Genomic DNA, 18529 nt, shown 5'->3' with positions numbered 1-18529 from the left:
CAATAATTGCAAACTTCCCCGTTGTGGGACTAAAAAAAGGATTATCTTATCTTAACAATCTTATTATTATATAATAATATATAATATATATTATTAGAATGTGTTTTCAAACGAAGGTCAATATTTCCCATGTATTCTTATGGGGATGTAAACCCCATAGAAATCCATGGAAATCCATGGTCATAGAACCATATTTCTCAAAATTTCTCCATAACAACACATTGGAAAATCGGTTTTATAAAGTATTTTTACTTAAGTCTATCTGGTTATTAAGTGCATGCATTATTTCGAACATGCTATCATGTGAACCTTTATTCCCACCAGGGTTTATAGGAAAAGTGATAAAATGACTAACCCTATGTGACTAACTATTAAAAATAGTATGTTACAGAAATGGCTGATAGGACCTATATCACATTTTTGGTACCATTGGACTCAGAACAACTTGAATTTCAATAATTTGTTATTTGTTCCAGGGTATGTATAATATAATGCGTATAAAATTAGTATAATTAGTATAAATGCTAAATTTATTTTTGTGATTTTTTTTGTCTTTCAACTTTGTCTATCAATTAAGGCATGATAAATTTTAAAAAAATGTTTTACTTAACATACTAAATATAGTATAAGGATGTTAATGGGTTAGTAACATATAAGTGTGCTATCCAATAAGGTTTTGTTTTCTTTTACTTTTAAAATGTTAAGTAAATTTAGCAAAGTTTTTGAATTCATGACTTTCACTTGTAATCTTTATCTTTACGTGAGTAAAATATAAAAGTAGCCTACTTCTTACACTACTGGTTGAATGAGATTTTAGGCAGTGGAGAGCCTGTATCAGAATAGGTCAACTTTTAGTTGCATTTTTTAGTTTTAATGCATGTTAAGCATTCTTAGTTTAACCTTATATTATGTTATTGGACTGCTCTGACCTGAGGAGGGACTGCAGATGCAAATTAGCTCTAATACTGTGTATCAGGTGATAACATTTATGTTTAAACTGTATGTGGTCCCAGACTCTCATCTTAGACATCACTCACCATGCAGTTGCTGCTCCACAGTGGGTGCCATACTGATTTTGGACTGTTTCCTGACATTACTTTGAGTTTTAAGAAGTGTGAAATTGTCAGTGTGCAAACTCCGCCTATGCTCTTGCTTGGTACAATTTCTTTCAGTTCACATATTTATGAAGACATTAATATTAACAGGAGGGCTCACTTGTGGGAACATCACCTCATCTTTTTTTCAAATTTCTAGTTTTAAATGAAAGCAGTGATTGATAATAACACCACAGAATCTTTATGGAGCACGCAAATGATACACTTACATACACTGAAATATGATCGATATCCCATCCATACAGGTATTTCATCTGGTCGACAAAAGAAGACAGTTAGGGACAGAAACCAAAAGATTTTAATGTATTTTCTACATAAATGACAACAGAAATGCAATGTGAGTTACAGAAATGCAATGTGAGTTATTATGGATGAGTTACTGAGTAAATTAACCAGTGTGAACAGCTCTTAGTAGAAGCAAACAACTGGTGCAACTGGTTTCTTTAAACTAAGAATTAATAAGTCAGACAAAGCAGATTCAAGTTGTGTTCATCCAAGTGACTTCAGGTAGAAAGTATTCATATCATCAAGGAACCGTCTCATACTCCTTCATGTGATTTTACCAAGGTTTCACAATGTCATAACCTTAAAAATGCACCACTGAATTTGAAATAGTGGATGATTAAAAATGAATACTGTCAGGGCTGCATGCCAGTGATGTATTTTATCCAAAAATATGGTGAGGCGACTTTCTGCAGACATGATTGAGGTATTCACAGTATGCTCATATATTTAGATGATTTACAAATGCATGTTTGTTGCAGTACTAAATGAAAAACGACTATATTCAAGATTATCTTTAAAAAATTCTCCCTCTGGGTCCAACTGCAACCTGCAGCGACTTTAAGGCTGTGTGTTCAGATCAGAGGCACTGTGAAATGATCTTAGTGTACTTCAAAGAAAGTCTTTTTTTCATTTAAATGTATTTACTTTTTTGTCTTTAATAACTACTGAACTGACTGTATGAACCCTAAACTGGGTTCTTAACTGTCCAAATATATTAGCAGTGACTCGGATGTGAAAATTATGCCGATGTTTGAATATGGGTATAATTTTCACAGCGGACATTTTTACATGTCATAACAGGAAAAACACAGTTGGTGGAACTATATTAATTAGAGGATAACCTTGCAGCATTCATGTTTGTCTTGAAACAATAATCAGGTGCCGATATAAACATTCAAGTAGGTTCTACTGGTTATAATCATCCATCCTGTTCATACTGGAAATTAAAAGATTATTTCCGTATGCATTCCAATGCAGGTGATGGGGGACATAATCCTTAATTTTCTTAAAAAAAAAAAAGTAATAATAATAATAAAAATAAAAATAAACTAAACTAAAATAAAAATGTATCCAGAACTTTATCCAAAATTAAGTGGATAGAATTCAAAGCTACTGTTTTATTAGCACAAAATTCCCTCCTTTTGTTTCCCTGGCTGGTGTTTTCCTATTTAGCTACAGTATGGAAATTATGAGAAAAAGTATGTACTAAATTCAGAGTATCTTTCAAAGATATCCAGTTGATTTGTCTAACTCAGACAGCTGAAGCTCAACCGTAGTTTCAGATGAAAAAATTAATGTATGAACAGGAGGATTTATTACATAGAAAAACCTGTTCAAATGTTTACATGGACACTGCCTTGGTACTCCCATGGTGACCTTTGACCAGCAAGTCCAAAACAGTTCATTCCTGAGTCCAAGTGGACGTTTGTGCCAAACTTGAGGAAATTCAACTAAAGCCTTCTTCAAATGCTGTTTTCATCAGAATAAGACACACAAGGTCACAGTGATCTTAACTGTGACCACAAAATTCTTCTCAGTTTATACCTGAGTCTCGGAGACATTAGTGCCAAATTTGAAGAAATTTTCTAATTATGTTCTTGAGTATCGCATTCATTACATTGGGATGAACAATGTCACAGTGACCTTGACCTTTGACCACCAAATACTAATCAGTTTATCGCTGAGTCCAATTAAAGTGGATGTTTGTGCCAAATTTGAGGAAATTCCCTCAAGGGATTTTTAGAGGTACTGCATTAACAAGAATGGGATGGATGAACAGCCTAAAAACATAATGCCTCTAGCCTCATTGCCTCAGCCTGCAGCAGGTGTAGTGGCATAAAAAATGTGAATCCTTTAACAGCAGCTTAAGTGTCCCAGTAAGGCCTGGCAGTGTGACAGTGGGTCAGCATGCACATTACCAGGACCCTGAAACTAAAGCAGATAAATTAATCCATCATTTATATTCTTTACACCTGTGCTTCTCCTGCTGTGACACGTCAAAATGTCTTCCGTATAAAAGGCCTATGATCCCCATAAAGCAGCACTGGCAACTTACACAGAGTCAACAAAATGTCTGATTCATCCCTAAAAGTCATGAAAATGTACTACAGCATGTACTGGTCATGAAGATCGCAGCCGTGGCGGACCCTGCCACCCACATCTGATACAAACTGATGCTATCTTTTGCGTTTCCTCTGTTTGATGATAAACAGGTTCTCATCTGTTGCGTACATCTGTGCCGGAAGCTTTTTGTCAGCGTTCCTCTGGGCTCGACTTCTCCAGTTCCTCTTTCCTTTCTCTGTCTTTGTCGTTGACGCCTGCATCACTCCAGTTGCAGTCCATTGGAGATGGTCCGGTCTGATTTCCTTGGATCCGTCTGGTTGCCCTAATTGAATTTTATTCTTTTTCTTCCTTATGCTCTTCTTCTTCTTCTTCTTCTTCTCCATGTTCCCTCCTTTGCCTCCACCTCTAGGAAAGTCACCATCTTCATCGATAATTAGTTTAGTTTTTGGGAGAGGGTCTTTCGAGGTGGGCACTGGCCTTTTGGGTTTCCATAGTTTCACATTGCCAGTGCCTTCTTGTTTGTGCGTATTGTGTTTATCAATTTTGGGTGCTACAAAGCCATGGCTGTCATTAAAAAATATGTGGCTGGATTTGGGTTTGTGGTCGTTAGGACTTTGGTAAGATGTATGGTTGGTCTGGTGGTTCTTTTTGTGATGGCTGATTTTCTGTTTCTTCCTTGGAGGTCCTGGAGTCAGAGGGGTCTGAGGGCTGGTAGTAAAAAGGCCTTTTCTCCTAAGTTCTGCGGAAAATAGATACAAAAAAGGCTAAGTTTTCATTTCTGTTAACAAAAGCTATGACTAAATATGTTCACTTCACTTCTTACCTTTTTTTCATGACTAAGATAAGACTATGAAGAGACATATTATACATGAAATGTGACTATATCAACATGCAATATTGCTGACTAGAAAAAACGAGACTGAAATGAAGAACAGGACGAGAAGGAAACAGGGTGCTATTCCATATCTGGATGAATTGCTTAAATTGATACCATTAGACCAAAAGACCAGACACTTTCTGCAAAGCTGCCTTCCTAATCATTCAGCCTGTGTTTTCTATCAGATAATGATGAAATCAAATCTTATGTGAAGTAAGTTTGACTAAAATGAAAAAAATGTTGGTTCAGTGCACATTGTATTTAGGTTTTGACTCATGTAGATTGACCGAAATGTTCAATATGATCTGATGACTAAAAAATACTAAAATAACAACAGATTTAATGGACTAAACCTAGACAAAAATAGATGCCAAGAATTATCGTCAACTTAAATCTGACCAAGAAAAAACAAGATGAGGGTGACTAAATATGTTAAAAAAGAACAGTTGACATGATACTAAGACTTTATTAAAACATGACTATGTTGTAATTAAATTGGAGGAACACTAGTATTTGTTTTGGCCGTGAGTTTGGTGAGGTAATGTGCAATTTTTTGGTTAAGACATGGTAACGTGAGGCAGCAGGGGGCTTTTGTCGCTGTCAGTTTGATGTGTCTGGGCCTTTAAAAACACAACAGCTTTTGATAGTAATAGAGGGCCACAGCTAAGAGATGTTTGTGAGAATTTCTGTGTGTGACTTACCTTCAACCTTCAGCCGTGTCCTGTATTCTCTGCGTTTGATGTCATCGGTGGTGTCATAGTGGTTGATGAACGGGGTGCTGGGATACGTCCCGTTAAACATCCTCTTCCATTTACATGCCTGATGAAGACACATAAAACATGGCATTGCGTACATGCCGAGACACATATGCAGTATGATTTTTCATGTGAAAACATGTAATGTTAGATACTTGACCAAAGTATCGTGGTAACATATTTCAAGACTTTAAGACCAATAAACAAATGTGAAATTTTTCCTTATCAAATTAACTGCAGTCTTTGGGTGCAGGCAGTTAGATATATAGAGATAAAGAGAGTCCTCACATAAAACAAGGCCGCCTCTGCAGTTAAAAAAAAAAGACACTAATACTTTTGAAATTGCTGCTACATGACCAGAGAAAACAGAGAAAAGGACACTACAAAATCTACAACTATCAGAATGCAGCACCACCGATAAATGCTTCTGCTGGTGGGTGCCATCACAAACTGACAGGTCCATGTGAAATAATAGCGGCTGACGATCTTGTATTACATTAAAACAGTAGGCTAAAATGTTTCTGAAAACACTTGAGGTCTTGCCTCCTGGGCAACTCAGTAATAAAATCTTGTTTTTTTTAAATTTGATCAGCACTACTTTATTTTCCTTGTTAGATCTCAAGGTTTTTTTGGCCTTCTTTTTCACTGTGCAGGAAGCAGTATGGTACCCAATTCCTGCTCGCTATTACAGCTAAACAGGCTGTTAAAATACAATTCTGAACATTTTAGGCAAGAAATAGGCAGTGCAGGAACATGTTCTTGATTTATATTTGATCAGCACTGCCTAGGGGAGAAGGAATATCTAGGCAATGGTTAGAGGAAAGTCTTCCACAGTTCATCTACAAATACTACCCACATTGTTTTGATGCAAAGCTAGTTGAAAATCAGCGAAGTATCCCTTTAAATAAAAATAAGACAGAGAGACTCACGTGGCCAAAGTGTTCTCTCCTAGCACAGTTGTAGCAGTAGGCAGGGCTCCGACCTCGGTCTTCTCCCCGCTGCTTCACAGGTGGACCCGTCTTAGCCTAAGCACAGCCAGATAAAATGAAAAGACTTTGTTACAAGGAAACCAAATAATTACCTCTCAGTGAAAAGAATGCTGTGGTTTAACGTTCCATTTGTCTCCCATTCTCCCTCCTCTCATTCCCATGCTCTCTATTGATTCGAGCGGCTGCGTATTGTACGCTGAATATGGGTGCTGATAGAAAGCAGTGATTACTGGGGCTATAGTTAGAGGTCTGTAATGACCCTGTATGATAAGTAACCGTGTATGTGTGTGTGTGTGTGTGTGTGTGTGTGTTGGACACAGGGTCCCGTCCCCTATGGGCCAGTGTTCTGAAAGCCTTCCATGCTCCAGCGCCTTCAGCAAATATACACTGATAAAGAGAGAGAGAGAGGAGACACTGGCACAGTGCATTTACTGCTAATGTCACACACACACACACACACACACACACTCACTCTCTCTCTCTCACTCTCACACACACACACACACACACACACACTCATCTAAGGTGCCCCTCCTTCCTCTCTCAACCCTGATTCCACGATTACAAATGATTTGTGCCCCACGTCATTTCTTAAACATAGCTTAGCTAACCTCCCCTCCTTTTCTTCTCCTCTCCCGTGCTCCTGCTTCCCTCTCTCCTCCTCACACACCCCTCCGTCCCCACATCTACTCCTCACACTTGTTTTTTGCCCCCCCCCCTCTCTTTTCCGCTTGAGTAGTTTTGCAGCAGAAAGGATGAATGCTATTAGAGCGTCGCGTCATTATCAGGTCAGGCCGGCCGGGCCCATCTCCATCACAAAGGCCAGGAGATCACAGACCTCTTGCGAGCACACACACACAAACACACATGTGCACCCTAAGGAGATCACAGTCCCCGTCTCAAGCCCCCTCCCCACCACCACCAGCCCCGACCTCCACCCTCTTCCTGCCCCTCTTCCCATTCATCTTTCATGTAAATTGGCTGTAGGTCTCCCTCTGTTTCTCCCTCCCTGACCTTGGGCTTGTGTTATCTCCACACACTCTGATCCAGCACACAGACAGAAATGAATGAAAGCATGAGAGAGGGCGAGAAAGAAAAAAAAAGAGGAAGAAATAAAATCCCTTCCTATTCTCCCATCAACCTGTGATGGTTGTCTGAAAATCTGCTGTGAGTGTGCGTCTGCATGCGGGTGCTAGAGCAGTTGTCTGCCTCATACAATATTAATTAACTGGATGAAGCTTCATCCCTCTCTCATTCCCGCTCTCTGTTTTCAGCCGGCGCTTCCTATCGGGGACATCTAAATTGCTAACAGGGCCAGGGCCTGGGGGATCATATCAGTTAGGTGTCTTTCTCTCTCTTTCTCAGGGGTTTGGAGGAGAGTCCTAGAGAGTCTGGCTGTGTAGTGAAAGTCAATATGACACAGGAATATTTTTAGGTAGTTTTTAAAATACACTTTATATTTGTGGTTTAGCTTCGACTCACGCTTGACTAACATCAGTGATGTGCAATTCTTTGTAAAAGAACTGTGAATCCTTAAAAATTAGGGGTCGACTGATATTGGTTTTTCAGGGCTGAAACCGATTCAGATGATTGGTAGTTAATGAGACCGATTACAAATTTTTGGAACAGATAAAAAAAATAAAATACAGAAACTTTCTGTCAATATTTAGAATTCGGAAAGACTGGTATAATGTGTGTTGGGTGCAACATTCAACCACCGGGTCAAGAGTATGGAGGGAGCTTGGATGGAAGAATGCTGTACGATACTTCATAACCCCAAAGACAAAAGGGAGGTACGCCCCTGATAAGCATGTGTGCTGGAGGCTGTGTGGACAGGAGGGGGCGGACCACACACACATATTTTGGAAATGCCAAAAGTTAAGGGAGTACTGGGAAGGAGTATGGGGAGTATTAAAGGGGGTATTAGGCTATGAGGTGCTTCAGACTGGCCTGGTGTTATACCTGGGTATTTGACACAGGAATACACTCAGGGCCGGGACAGATACTTGATAGGTACTACCAAGGTACTCTTGGCAGCCAGCAAGAACACCATAACAAGGGCGTGGTGCAGAGCTGACGCACCTAAAAAGGAGCAATGGCTGGGTGTAGTAGAGGAAAGATATGCGATAGAAAGATTCACACACATATTGAGGGTCCAGGAGGGGAAATTTGAATCAAAGTGGGAAAAATGGGTAGAGTATAAAAGAAAAGTGAATGACACCACAGATTAGGAGGTCTAGTTTCAGATCAGGGCGATGCATCACAAAGTTGTAAGAGAGGACACCACCATGTCACTGGGTAGATTTCTTTTATAGTTAATGTTGTTGATATTATTATTATTGTGGTAGAAATTGTATGTTTATTGTTTATGTCTCTATCTAAATGTTGTTTTTTTTTAATAAAAATTTCAGTATTAAAAATAAAAAAAAATTTGAATTTGGAATTTAACAAACTCCAACACAAACTTTGTTTGAAAGCGTCAAGCAAATGTTTCATCAGAACTGAAACTTTCAACGTTACAGCAAGTCATATACAGCAAGTTCCCTGCAACGTTTTTAAAAATAAAGTTCAGTCAAAATTTAAATAAAAATGAATAAATAAAAATAGCTAGGTTTTACGATGTAAAAGTTCCTCGCATCCTGACACTTTTCCATTAATTAATTTCATCTGTGATCACTGAAATAAAATACAGATACACATAATCTGCAAAATGCCAAATATCACCACCAATAATCGGCGAGGCCGATAATCCTTTAACCCCTATTAAAAATCCACAGAAATTAGATTCTGGTTAAAATTAAAAAGGGAAACTGGCTCATGACTTATTTTACTGCACATTTACAGTACTTGATTTTATAAGTCATTCCCCACAGGTTGACTGCAGTTGCAGGACTGGAACTCGAGTCAGATGTGAGTCACAAATTTGATGACCTCAGATGACAAATTTTAAAGTGACTTGCTGAGATACTTGTTGAGATACTTAGACTTTAACACCAATGACTTACAACTTTCCTTGGACTTGAGCCTTTTGACCTGAAAATACTTGACATGTTTCGTCGAGCCCAAAGATTAAACAGAATGTTATTTCAGAAGTGTGTGTGAAACAATGAATTTCTCTTCATTTAAGAGAAAGAGAGTCAACTGACATCAGCACCATTAATTTCCCACCAAGTCAACAGTAATTCCCAAGATGTACTTTGTCCGAACCAATCTGACAGCATCCAATCAGGAGAAAACCAAGAACTAACATTAGGACACATCACTGAGCACCAGTTAGACACAATGTCACCACAAATCATTTTGTTAGCATACAAAACTACATGTGGTCAACATGAAAAACAAAAATAAGTATACTAAACGTGTGAGTTGAAAATAACAGAAGGAGATGCAACAACTTCCAATTTTGTTCAACATTTGAATTTTGCACAAAGAACAGTAAGTTGAGGCTAATATCAATATGGTTAGCCAGGTAAGGCTTAGCTGACATTCGCTTGACAGCTAAGTAAAAAAAAAAGTTTAACACTTCCATACAAATTTTAAAAAGCATTCGTGGTTTTTGTTAATTAATACATTATTACTCAGTTGAGAGAATAGCGTTACGTTTGGTGAGGAGCGCATCATGACTTGTTGAGGACTAGAAACTAAAGTTATGACTTGGGACTTTTCAGTCTTGATTCAGGACTTGAGTGCAAAGACTTGAGACTTAGTTGTGACTTGCACAACAATGGCTCAGTCCCACCTCTGTTACTCACACCATTAAAGAGCTTTGACATGTAACAAGTCACGTCATAATGACCTGCTGACTGGTTGAGCTGTCAGGTGACTGACAGAGAGAAATCTTGTGGTAAAAAAATTACCTCTACACAGCCAGCAAAGCATATGTTGGATTGTGGATTTTAGAGTTTCAGAAATTGTTGGCCATGGTGTGTACTGCAGATCTGAGCATAGTTTAGAAAATCATGATACCTGTGCCAATACCAGGACTGCTGAAGTGATACAGATACCAATAGAGCACTTCATTTGATACTCATCATATAAATGGAAAGGTGTGTAGTACAGCTAAACTTTTGAATGTATGCTGCGCTGGACTTCACCACACCGCACACTGTACAGGTTATTGGAGCTGCTGCTGTGGGAGTATGAGCGCTGCGTCGGAAACAGTTGTAAGAGTCTGCGAAGCTGCACACACAAAGTGACAGGGCTACCTGTTAGCATCACACAGCTAACCTTACCTAACAGTTACTGAGGGGTTTAAGACAGAGTCGAGTCATTTTGGTATCAATGTTTGTTGGGATCCTTTCACAGCTCGATGTAGGGTGTTAACTACTGTTGCTTTGTTAGCTCATGCTAATGGGGGTTTCAGATGAACGAGAGACCCTGTTAACCAGCGACTTTCAGCTAAATGCTTCTGCAGCTGTCAAAGTGATGAGAGCTGTCGAAAATATGAGGAGAACATGTAGCTGTCCTCGCAAATGACGCTTTGTTTGTTTTCTCAATTAAATGTGAAAACAAACTGAGCAAATGTCGGGAGGGGGGCGGCTCAAGAGATGGCAGCAGCGACTTTTCCGATCTGGCAGAGAGTCAGGATGGTTCCAGGATCAGACCCCTGACACAAAACAGATCGAATGCAGGTATTGTTTGAGTGGAGACATTTCAATATCACCTGGTACTGGGTTATTTCCGTCAATGCCTTAAATTTATCAAATAGGGCTGCCCCTTCAACATCGGCAATACAAAAAAGTCGAGCAGTGTCAATGTGCTGTGCAGTGTACTTGTGGGGATACTTTGGTCTCTAGATTTTGCTGCAGAGTGAGTGCTCTTAACTTTCACACTACTCTTTTGTATAAGCTGCTATGGACATGCAAGCAGCAGCAAAAAGGAGGTGAAAGGAGAAAGCTTCTGCTAATAACTGGCAGCTTACAGAAACTTAATACGAGGCAGTCTCTGGCTTTTGTTTGATATCTAGTGTCAGCGTTGTTAGCGCTGTTAGCTTGTTTACTATCTGACATAAATGCCGCTGTTACATTGAAAATCCAAAGAACCCGTCCAATATTTAAAACTTTGTAAAGAAAAAAAAACCAAATCATTGAATATTTGTATTGAACAGCCTGATTTGACTGGACTGGCATTTTTTATTTATTTCCTTTAATTTGTTTTTTCATTGCCTTTACTATTTCTGTTTTGGTTGTTTCTGGTCTATTTCTATATATTATTTTATACTGACGTTTAACACCCTGCATCTTGCAATATTTGTCCTCTGGTTTTAATTTTATCCTAACTCTACCCTAGTTTTAATCACATTTGTGTTCTATAGGACTGTTTGGCTTTCCGTTGTTGTGTCACTGTCTATATATCAAATTTTTGTTATGTAAACACTATTTTAAAGGTGCTATACATAAATAAAGATATTATTATTATGAGTCAGGTGCAGCCCTAGCATCATGTACCAATACACAACTCTAACACAGTATATTTTTTCTGTGCTATGTGTATTTTATGACAGAAATCGTATCTAATGTCTTACAAATTACCACTTCAATCTACAAGTTTCCTGCTTTTCCAAAAGGTGCTAACCTCTCCATTCATAAATTTCCTTGACAGACTATATCCAGCATGGAAGGCTGCATTAAAAACATCTCTTTGTGTTTAAAATAATGTCCTCTGAATGCAGAGAAAGCAGCAGAGATCTGAGTGTGAGCCACTTCCTGCTGATATGACATGAAGAGCTTGTGGAGCTGCTCAAAGACACTCTGCCAGTCAGACAAAAAGGGGACTGAAGTTGGAAGAGGACTGACTGTTTTAGGATGCGTGTGTATGGGCGGGTGTTTGAGAAGGTCCTAAGGGCTTCGGTACGTGGACACAGACAACCAGCCATCCGTGGCCTCTCATGCATGCACACACAGACACATGAACGCACTCTCTCTGTCAAACACACACACACACACACACACACAACTGTGTTTTCCCACAGTTGTCCTGACACATACACAGTGTCTCTCTAAGCCCCGCTCTCCTTTGCTCCTTGCCTTAGCTTCTGGTGGCAAAGCTGTGATAATCCTTTGGCCAACACAAAGCTCAGACTGTTACAGACTACAATCTGAAGGAACACACACACACACACACACACACAGAGTTATCAAACACAATCCGAGAAGCAAACACGCTTATGTGTGTGTGTGTGTGTGTGTGTGTGTGTGTGTGTGTGTGTGTGTGTGTGTGTGCGCAAGAGAAAAGGGGGTGGGACCTGAATAGTAACGGGTGGTGGTGATGGTGGCGGTGGGAAGCATGGGGGCCGAGGCCAGCGGCGCTGTTTTGCATATGTTATTGCAGCAATGGGGAGAGGTTTGCATATGTTACTGGACCCACAGGGGACCCACTCTGCATGCTTTATCATAGAAAACAGCCTCGCAACACAACACAAGACTACTGGGCTCATACCAAAACAAACAGATCCTTATGGTGCGTGTGTGTGCAACATGCCAGTATGTACATATTAGGTTAACACGGAGGGTTAATTAGAAAGTTGTGAAATAGCTTTAAGGAGGTCTTTTCAAAAAATCAAATACAAAACCACAAAATGATGTATTCTTCATTCAGAAATTTTCCGAAATGTCAGAAGAATTATAGTGTTAACTCTCACTTGTGAACAGAAACGGAAAATTGAATCGTTCTTAGGAGACCTTTTAAGGTGGAGGTGTGCATGTGTGCAGTTCGGGGGGTTGTGGAGGTGGGAGTAGAGGGGGGGGGGGGGGCTCCCCCAAATAACCAGATGTGATTCCTGCCCCCTTTGTGTCTGCCAGTCCACAAAGACTCAGACCGAAGCCCTAACCCCGCACCCTGCGAGGACTCGCACTCACACACTGTGGAATTCCCAGAGGCTCTTCCTATCTCGTCCCGTCACTCAGTCTACCAGTCTGAAGACAATCAGCGGGAGTCCTGATTTTCTCTTTAGAGAGCGAAAATGCTCCTGGAATGTAATGATAATGTGATGCAGGGGTTGAACAGCAGTGGGTTGCAACCTCTGGAGGTAAAACCCCACTTTTGGGGCAGCGACTGGAGGTAATCTGGTCACACCGTGGAAGGCGGAACAGAGGATACAAGCTAATCTATTCAAATCTAAGTCGAACTTACTCAATTTCTATTCTTAGCAGGCTCCTCTCTATTGTTGAGAGTGTGTGGCCAAGTGTTTTTGGAAATATGTTGTCTACTTTGTTCCCAGCAATTAGACAGAGACCACATGTATGTATGTACATGAGAGACAAGGATTTAAATATACTATATACAGATGGACTCTGGCTGGTCAGGATGTTAAATCCTAATTTTACCTCTAAGCCACCAAAATCACACAAAAACACACACTTCCAGACACACACACACACACACACACACACACCAAAATCGACACCATCCAGCTAAGCGTAAGGGCACAAAGACCTGCAAAGCCTGCAAGACCTCTGATAACATGAACCTGTGTGTGTGTGTGTGTGTGTGTGTGTGAGAGAGAGAGAGAGAGAGAGAGAGAGAGAGAGAGCATGTGTGTGCATTTGTGTGTACATTCCTATGCTTTTGCATGTACATTCAGTAGTGTATGTGAAGACACCTAGACACCTGTACAAAACTCCCCAAATTAAGTGTCCCCGTCTTCCTAAGCAAACTCAAACAGGACAGACTGCAGGGGAAATCTGTGGACCATTTCATGTCTCTATTTTTATTGCCTCTTTGTTGGATTGTTTCATTTATTTATGCAATGAATTATTAAAGGGCTGAAAGTAATGATTACTTTCATCATTGGTGAATTTATTAGTCAAAGAAATAACCTGCAGATTAATCATTTGGTTAGAAAACTGTCAAAAAATATTTATCACGGTTTCAAAGAGTGCTGGAAAACATCTTAAAAATGTTTGTTTCAAAAACAAGATATTCAGTCATAACGATACAAAACTTTTTCAAATTCCCTTTTATTGTTACTTTACCGTCTATGGGCCTCCTTATGAGCTGGTGTTTGTCCTCTATTTACATCTAATTCTGTTATTAATTTATTGCTCTCACTGTCTGCCCAGAGGCTATGGGCGGAAAAAAGCAATTTTGCTAAAACCTGGTACAATGCATCTCTCCTTGTTTTTTTAAAAATATGTTAATGTTTTATTGTGCATTGTTCCTGTCTAAATAAAATTACATTACATTACATCACAGAAAATGGTGGCGAGTGGAACAACCAAAGTAACTATAGAAATTGTGTTACTTGGCTCTGAAGAAAACGAAAAGTGATCCAGCTGTCTTTGCAACAGTGGAACCATCAATAGTAGCACTCGGAATCCTAGGCGGGGTGGTTGAAAATTACTACTACTACTACCACTACTACTACTACTACTAATAATAATAATAATAATAATAATAATGATGATAAAAGACAGCAATACAACAACGGAAAACTAAACAGCCCTACTGAACTCAAGTAAGACGAAGCTAAGGTAGAGTTAGGATCAAATTAAAAACCAGAGGACAAATAATGAAAGATGCACAACATAGAAATGTCAGTATAAAATAATAGAAAGAAATAGACCAAAAACAACAACAACAGATGCATTAAATACTTATGAAGAAGGGGAGTGATTAAATACGTTTTTTTTGTTTTTTGTTTTTTTTTACCTCTTCTCACTCCCTTTCGAATATATCTAAACCATGTCATTATGCATCTGACCATTTCTTTTGCTTCATGTTTTTAATTTTCTGGAATTATAACTTTTTTTGCCAGTCTGTTTTTGTATAATAATTTCTCTATTTCCTTTTTTACATGTTTGAAATAAATCAAATATAATCAAATCAAATCAATAGAAGCACATATAAAAGGAAATAAAATAAAATAAAATAAAAATAAATTAAAAAGGTAAAAGAAATAAAGTTGTCTGTTTCCGCATTGAACAATGAATCGAGGGGACTGAGAGTACAAAGATACAGAGAAAACGATAAGTGTATGTATACCAATTCACTGTCTTGTGCCATAGTTTGCACACACTTCTCCTTGATGAACTACACCACCCAAACTTAAACCTGCAGGACGTCATTTGACCTGATGGGCGCTCGTTTTTAATGGAATTAGACTGAAAACATACAAAAGCCATTTCTTTTACAAATGTCCCCTGACCTGCCTCCTGTGCCATCAGTGTCTCAGTCTGAGGGAGAATAAAGAGTCGAGAGCCTTTTGACATGGCAGAGGTGAGAAGACTGGAGAGTCTGTGCTGTACAATGATGAGACAGCAAAAACAGCTCAATGAATAGATGTGGATTTAAAGGATTTTTTTTTTTTTTTTACAAAGCACTGTTTGAATTGAGCCCATTCTTGTATGAGGAGTGAAGAAAAAAAAAGAGGTCAGGCAGACAGAGGAAAGGACAGAACAGGGAACGGAATAAAGGTCAAAACTTAAACCTGTGATTTCAAGTTCAGCAGAAAGACAGAGTTCAACTAATGCTCATTACTATTTGAATTAAGGTTCATTTGTGAGCTTTAACTATTATGTGGGGTTTTGTCCAGAATGGGCGGGGATGTTAATAGACTTTTACTCATAAGTGTGGGTCTGAACACGGACAAATCAGTCACGACAGGCCGCATTAATGGCAAAAGTTAACATGAAAGTTTTGAATCAGTCCCACAGATTTTTGTATTTCTCTCTCTTTTATGAATATGTGCAGTATATTGTGACTACAAAGTTACATCTTCATCTCAGGTTCCCTGTCAGCGCTTCATGGATTGTTATTTTTCTGTTGTTACTATTTATATATATATATATATATATATATATGTTTTTGAGAGCTTGTCAACTATTTTGATCTTTGTTCTTTTTTCAGCAGCAGTCTTGTTTTTTGTTATTTAGCCTAGTTGCCAGAAGAAAAAGTCGGCACTGTACATTTCTGTAAACCACTATATGCACATTTGCATATGTTTCAAATCTAAAGTGATGCAAATAAGGATGGTGGTAATTGCCTGCAAAGCTGCAAAACACTGTTCAAGACAAACAAACAACAAAACTAATCAGTCATTGCTGTGTTTCCAGCAGCTTTTTAGCCAAAAAACGTGGGTGACTTTTAGCGAACTTTTGGTGGGTTTCCAAGTGTCATGAAAAGCGGTTGTTTTTCAGCATATCATTGCTTTGACATTGCCTGGCAGCTTTTTTTGGTAGAAGCCATGGGGGTATTTTAGTGACCTGTCACTGGTTTTCCAGGGATAGCTCACCCAGAATAAAAATTTAGTCATTACCTGCTCACCCTCATGCAGATAGAAAGTCAGGTGAAGTTTTATAGTCCACAAAACACTGCCGGAGTTTCATGGAAGAAAGGTGTTGCAGTCATCTACCTAACAATTAAAGCAAATGCTGACTAGGATTAATATGTTAAAAAAAAACATAATAAAAACACAAAATCTCTCTATACTGTTCATCTAAAGTAATCCAAGTGTCCTGAAACCCTGACGTGCCAAGTTGTTTTGAAAAAGGTCACTGGCACCATGTTTTTGGCCTTGTTTATTAAGGCTTCAGGACACTTTGATTACTTTAGACGAGTGGTATGGAGACAATTTGTGGTTTTATTTTATTTTATTTTGTTTGATGGACTATAAAAGTTCACCTGGCTTTCCATCTGCATTTGGGTGAGTAGATAATGACTGAATTTTAATTGGGGGGGAACTATCCCTTTAAGTAAAAAAAAAAAACAAACAAAAAAAAAAAACCCAACCTTTTTCTAACTGTAACCAAGTGGTTAAAACACCTCAACCATAACAGTGTAGAAATGTTTCAATGTATCTTCTACATAACATGCTAATGTAGCTAATGTATCTGTGGTATAAAGTAATATGGGCTCATACCAAAACAAAACAGAAACATTTCTTTTCTGGCGATCAGGGTTGTATTTTTAGCATGACTGAACAGCTATTTCACTTTTAATTTTACTGCTTTCTCATGTCCAATTCTCCTTTTATTCTGCATGGGCTGTTTTTGACATATAGACCATTTGTTGTCTATATGTTGTCATGTCCATGTAGGAAGAGAGAATTTGGGGGAATAAGACAACAGTGTGGAAGTATTTTTGTCTTTTCAAGCAAATCATTAACTCAAAACACTAGGGAAGGAATTTAAGAATGTGCCTCAGTTGACTGATTTATTCAAATAGAACATCACTTCATGTCCACAATAACCTGTCAATTGAATCTTGTCACTTTCTAAGTGACACTACTGCTGTTATTTGGAAAAGGGACTGAGGAAGGAAGGAATGAAAAATCTTTAAATCAACACAAAACCAAGAACTTGAGTATGAGACTGCAGCAGCTAAAAAACATACAGGCATCCAACAGATGTATAGTTACCATGTATGTGCGTAAAGACTTCTGAATGAGAACTTCCTCTCCTGCAGTTCTCTGTTTGGCCACTGAATGGCGCTCTAACACAGCATGCTGCAAAGCTCCTTCAACACCCTCACCTGTGGCCGATCTCAATTGCTCAAGTGAATTCGGTTGAGGTTGGAAAAGAAAAACTCCGTCAGAATTACCAACATGTATTTAACACAATAAAAGTTGTGAACACCTCCTTCTAAGTGTGTAGAGAGAAAACATTTTTGAAATCTTTCCAACCACGGACCACACTTTGTGCCACCGAGAGACCTGACCAGGTCGCTGGGTTGGACAAGCATTTTCAACTGCAGCTCAAAACACTAGTAGACAGCTAAAAAACATAAAGTTATACTTATTTAATTTGACACCAGAAATGCACATAAAGCTATTTTGTTGCTGCTCTGCAATTACATGTCAGTGAGTCAAACAATGAACCTGGAACACAATGTCCGCGACACATTTACTGAGATAGTCTCTGCAAAGAATTAACCATTAAATTCAACACATGACTGATATCATGTCTGTGAATACACAATCATTTGCTGTTAACTGATATGTAGTTCCTTACGTGAAACATTTTGCCATATTGCAATAATTACTAATTACTTTGCTTACTCTTTGCAAAAATAAATCCCAATGACATGTTCCCATGTCATTAGTGAGATAGAACAACCAATTTTTAACACTAATGTGCAGAAAAGATGACTAAAATACACGATTTTCACATATAAAACACAAATTCACCATTAAAATTGGTCAATCATGTGTTTTATGTGTAAAAATCATCAACACACCAAGTATTTCAATTGCCTCTCTGTGAATTGCTATCTGAAAAATATAAACAGTGAGGTACAGACACCAAGCTCTGATACATATTTTTTAAATTGGTAAAGTATTTACACAACTGGCCAATAGACAATTTGTATTAACAAACACATAGAAACATACTTTAACTACATATCACTTAAATTACCCTTAATGGCCAGAGGGAAACACATTTTGAAACAAAGTTTTGATATTTCAGGAAAGAATTACCAAAATAAATCATCTTGAATGTAACCACA

General features: G+C 38.5%; 1 protein-coding gene across 1 annotated transcript in view; it reads right to left on the bottom strand.

Annotated features, from left to right (window-relative positions):
- Positions 1–1395: 1395 nt before the first annotated feature.
- The window catches only part of zcchc7 (zinc finger, CCHC domain containing 7), a 65320-nt gene continuing 48186 nt past the window's right edge, over positions 1396–18529 (bottom strand). The window contains exons 8-10 of the mRNA XM_042485013.2: positions 6026–6121; positions 5043–5160; positions 1396–4203 (exon numbers count right to left, since the gene is read on the bottom strand). Of these exons, the coding sequence (XP_042340947.1) occupies positions 3578–4203; positions 5043–5160; positions 6026–6121 (840 nt within the window). The 3' untranslated portion in view covers positions 1396–3577. The remainder of the gene's footprint in view (positions 4204–5042; positions 5161–6025; positions 6122–18529) is intronic.

The sequence above is a fragment of the Plectropomus leopardus genome, chromosome 3 (genome assembly GCF_026936395.1).
Source record: "Plectropomus leopardus strain MGB_pleo_1.0 chromosome 3, ASM2693639v1, whole genome shotgun sequence".
Classification (NCBI taxonomy): Eukaryota; Metazoa; Chordata; class Actinopteri; order Perciformes; family Serranidae; genus Plectropomus; species Plectropomus leopardus.
Note: the sequence above shows the minus strand (reverse complement) of the source record. Positions and strands in the feature narration are given on the sequence as shown.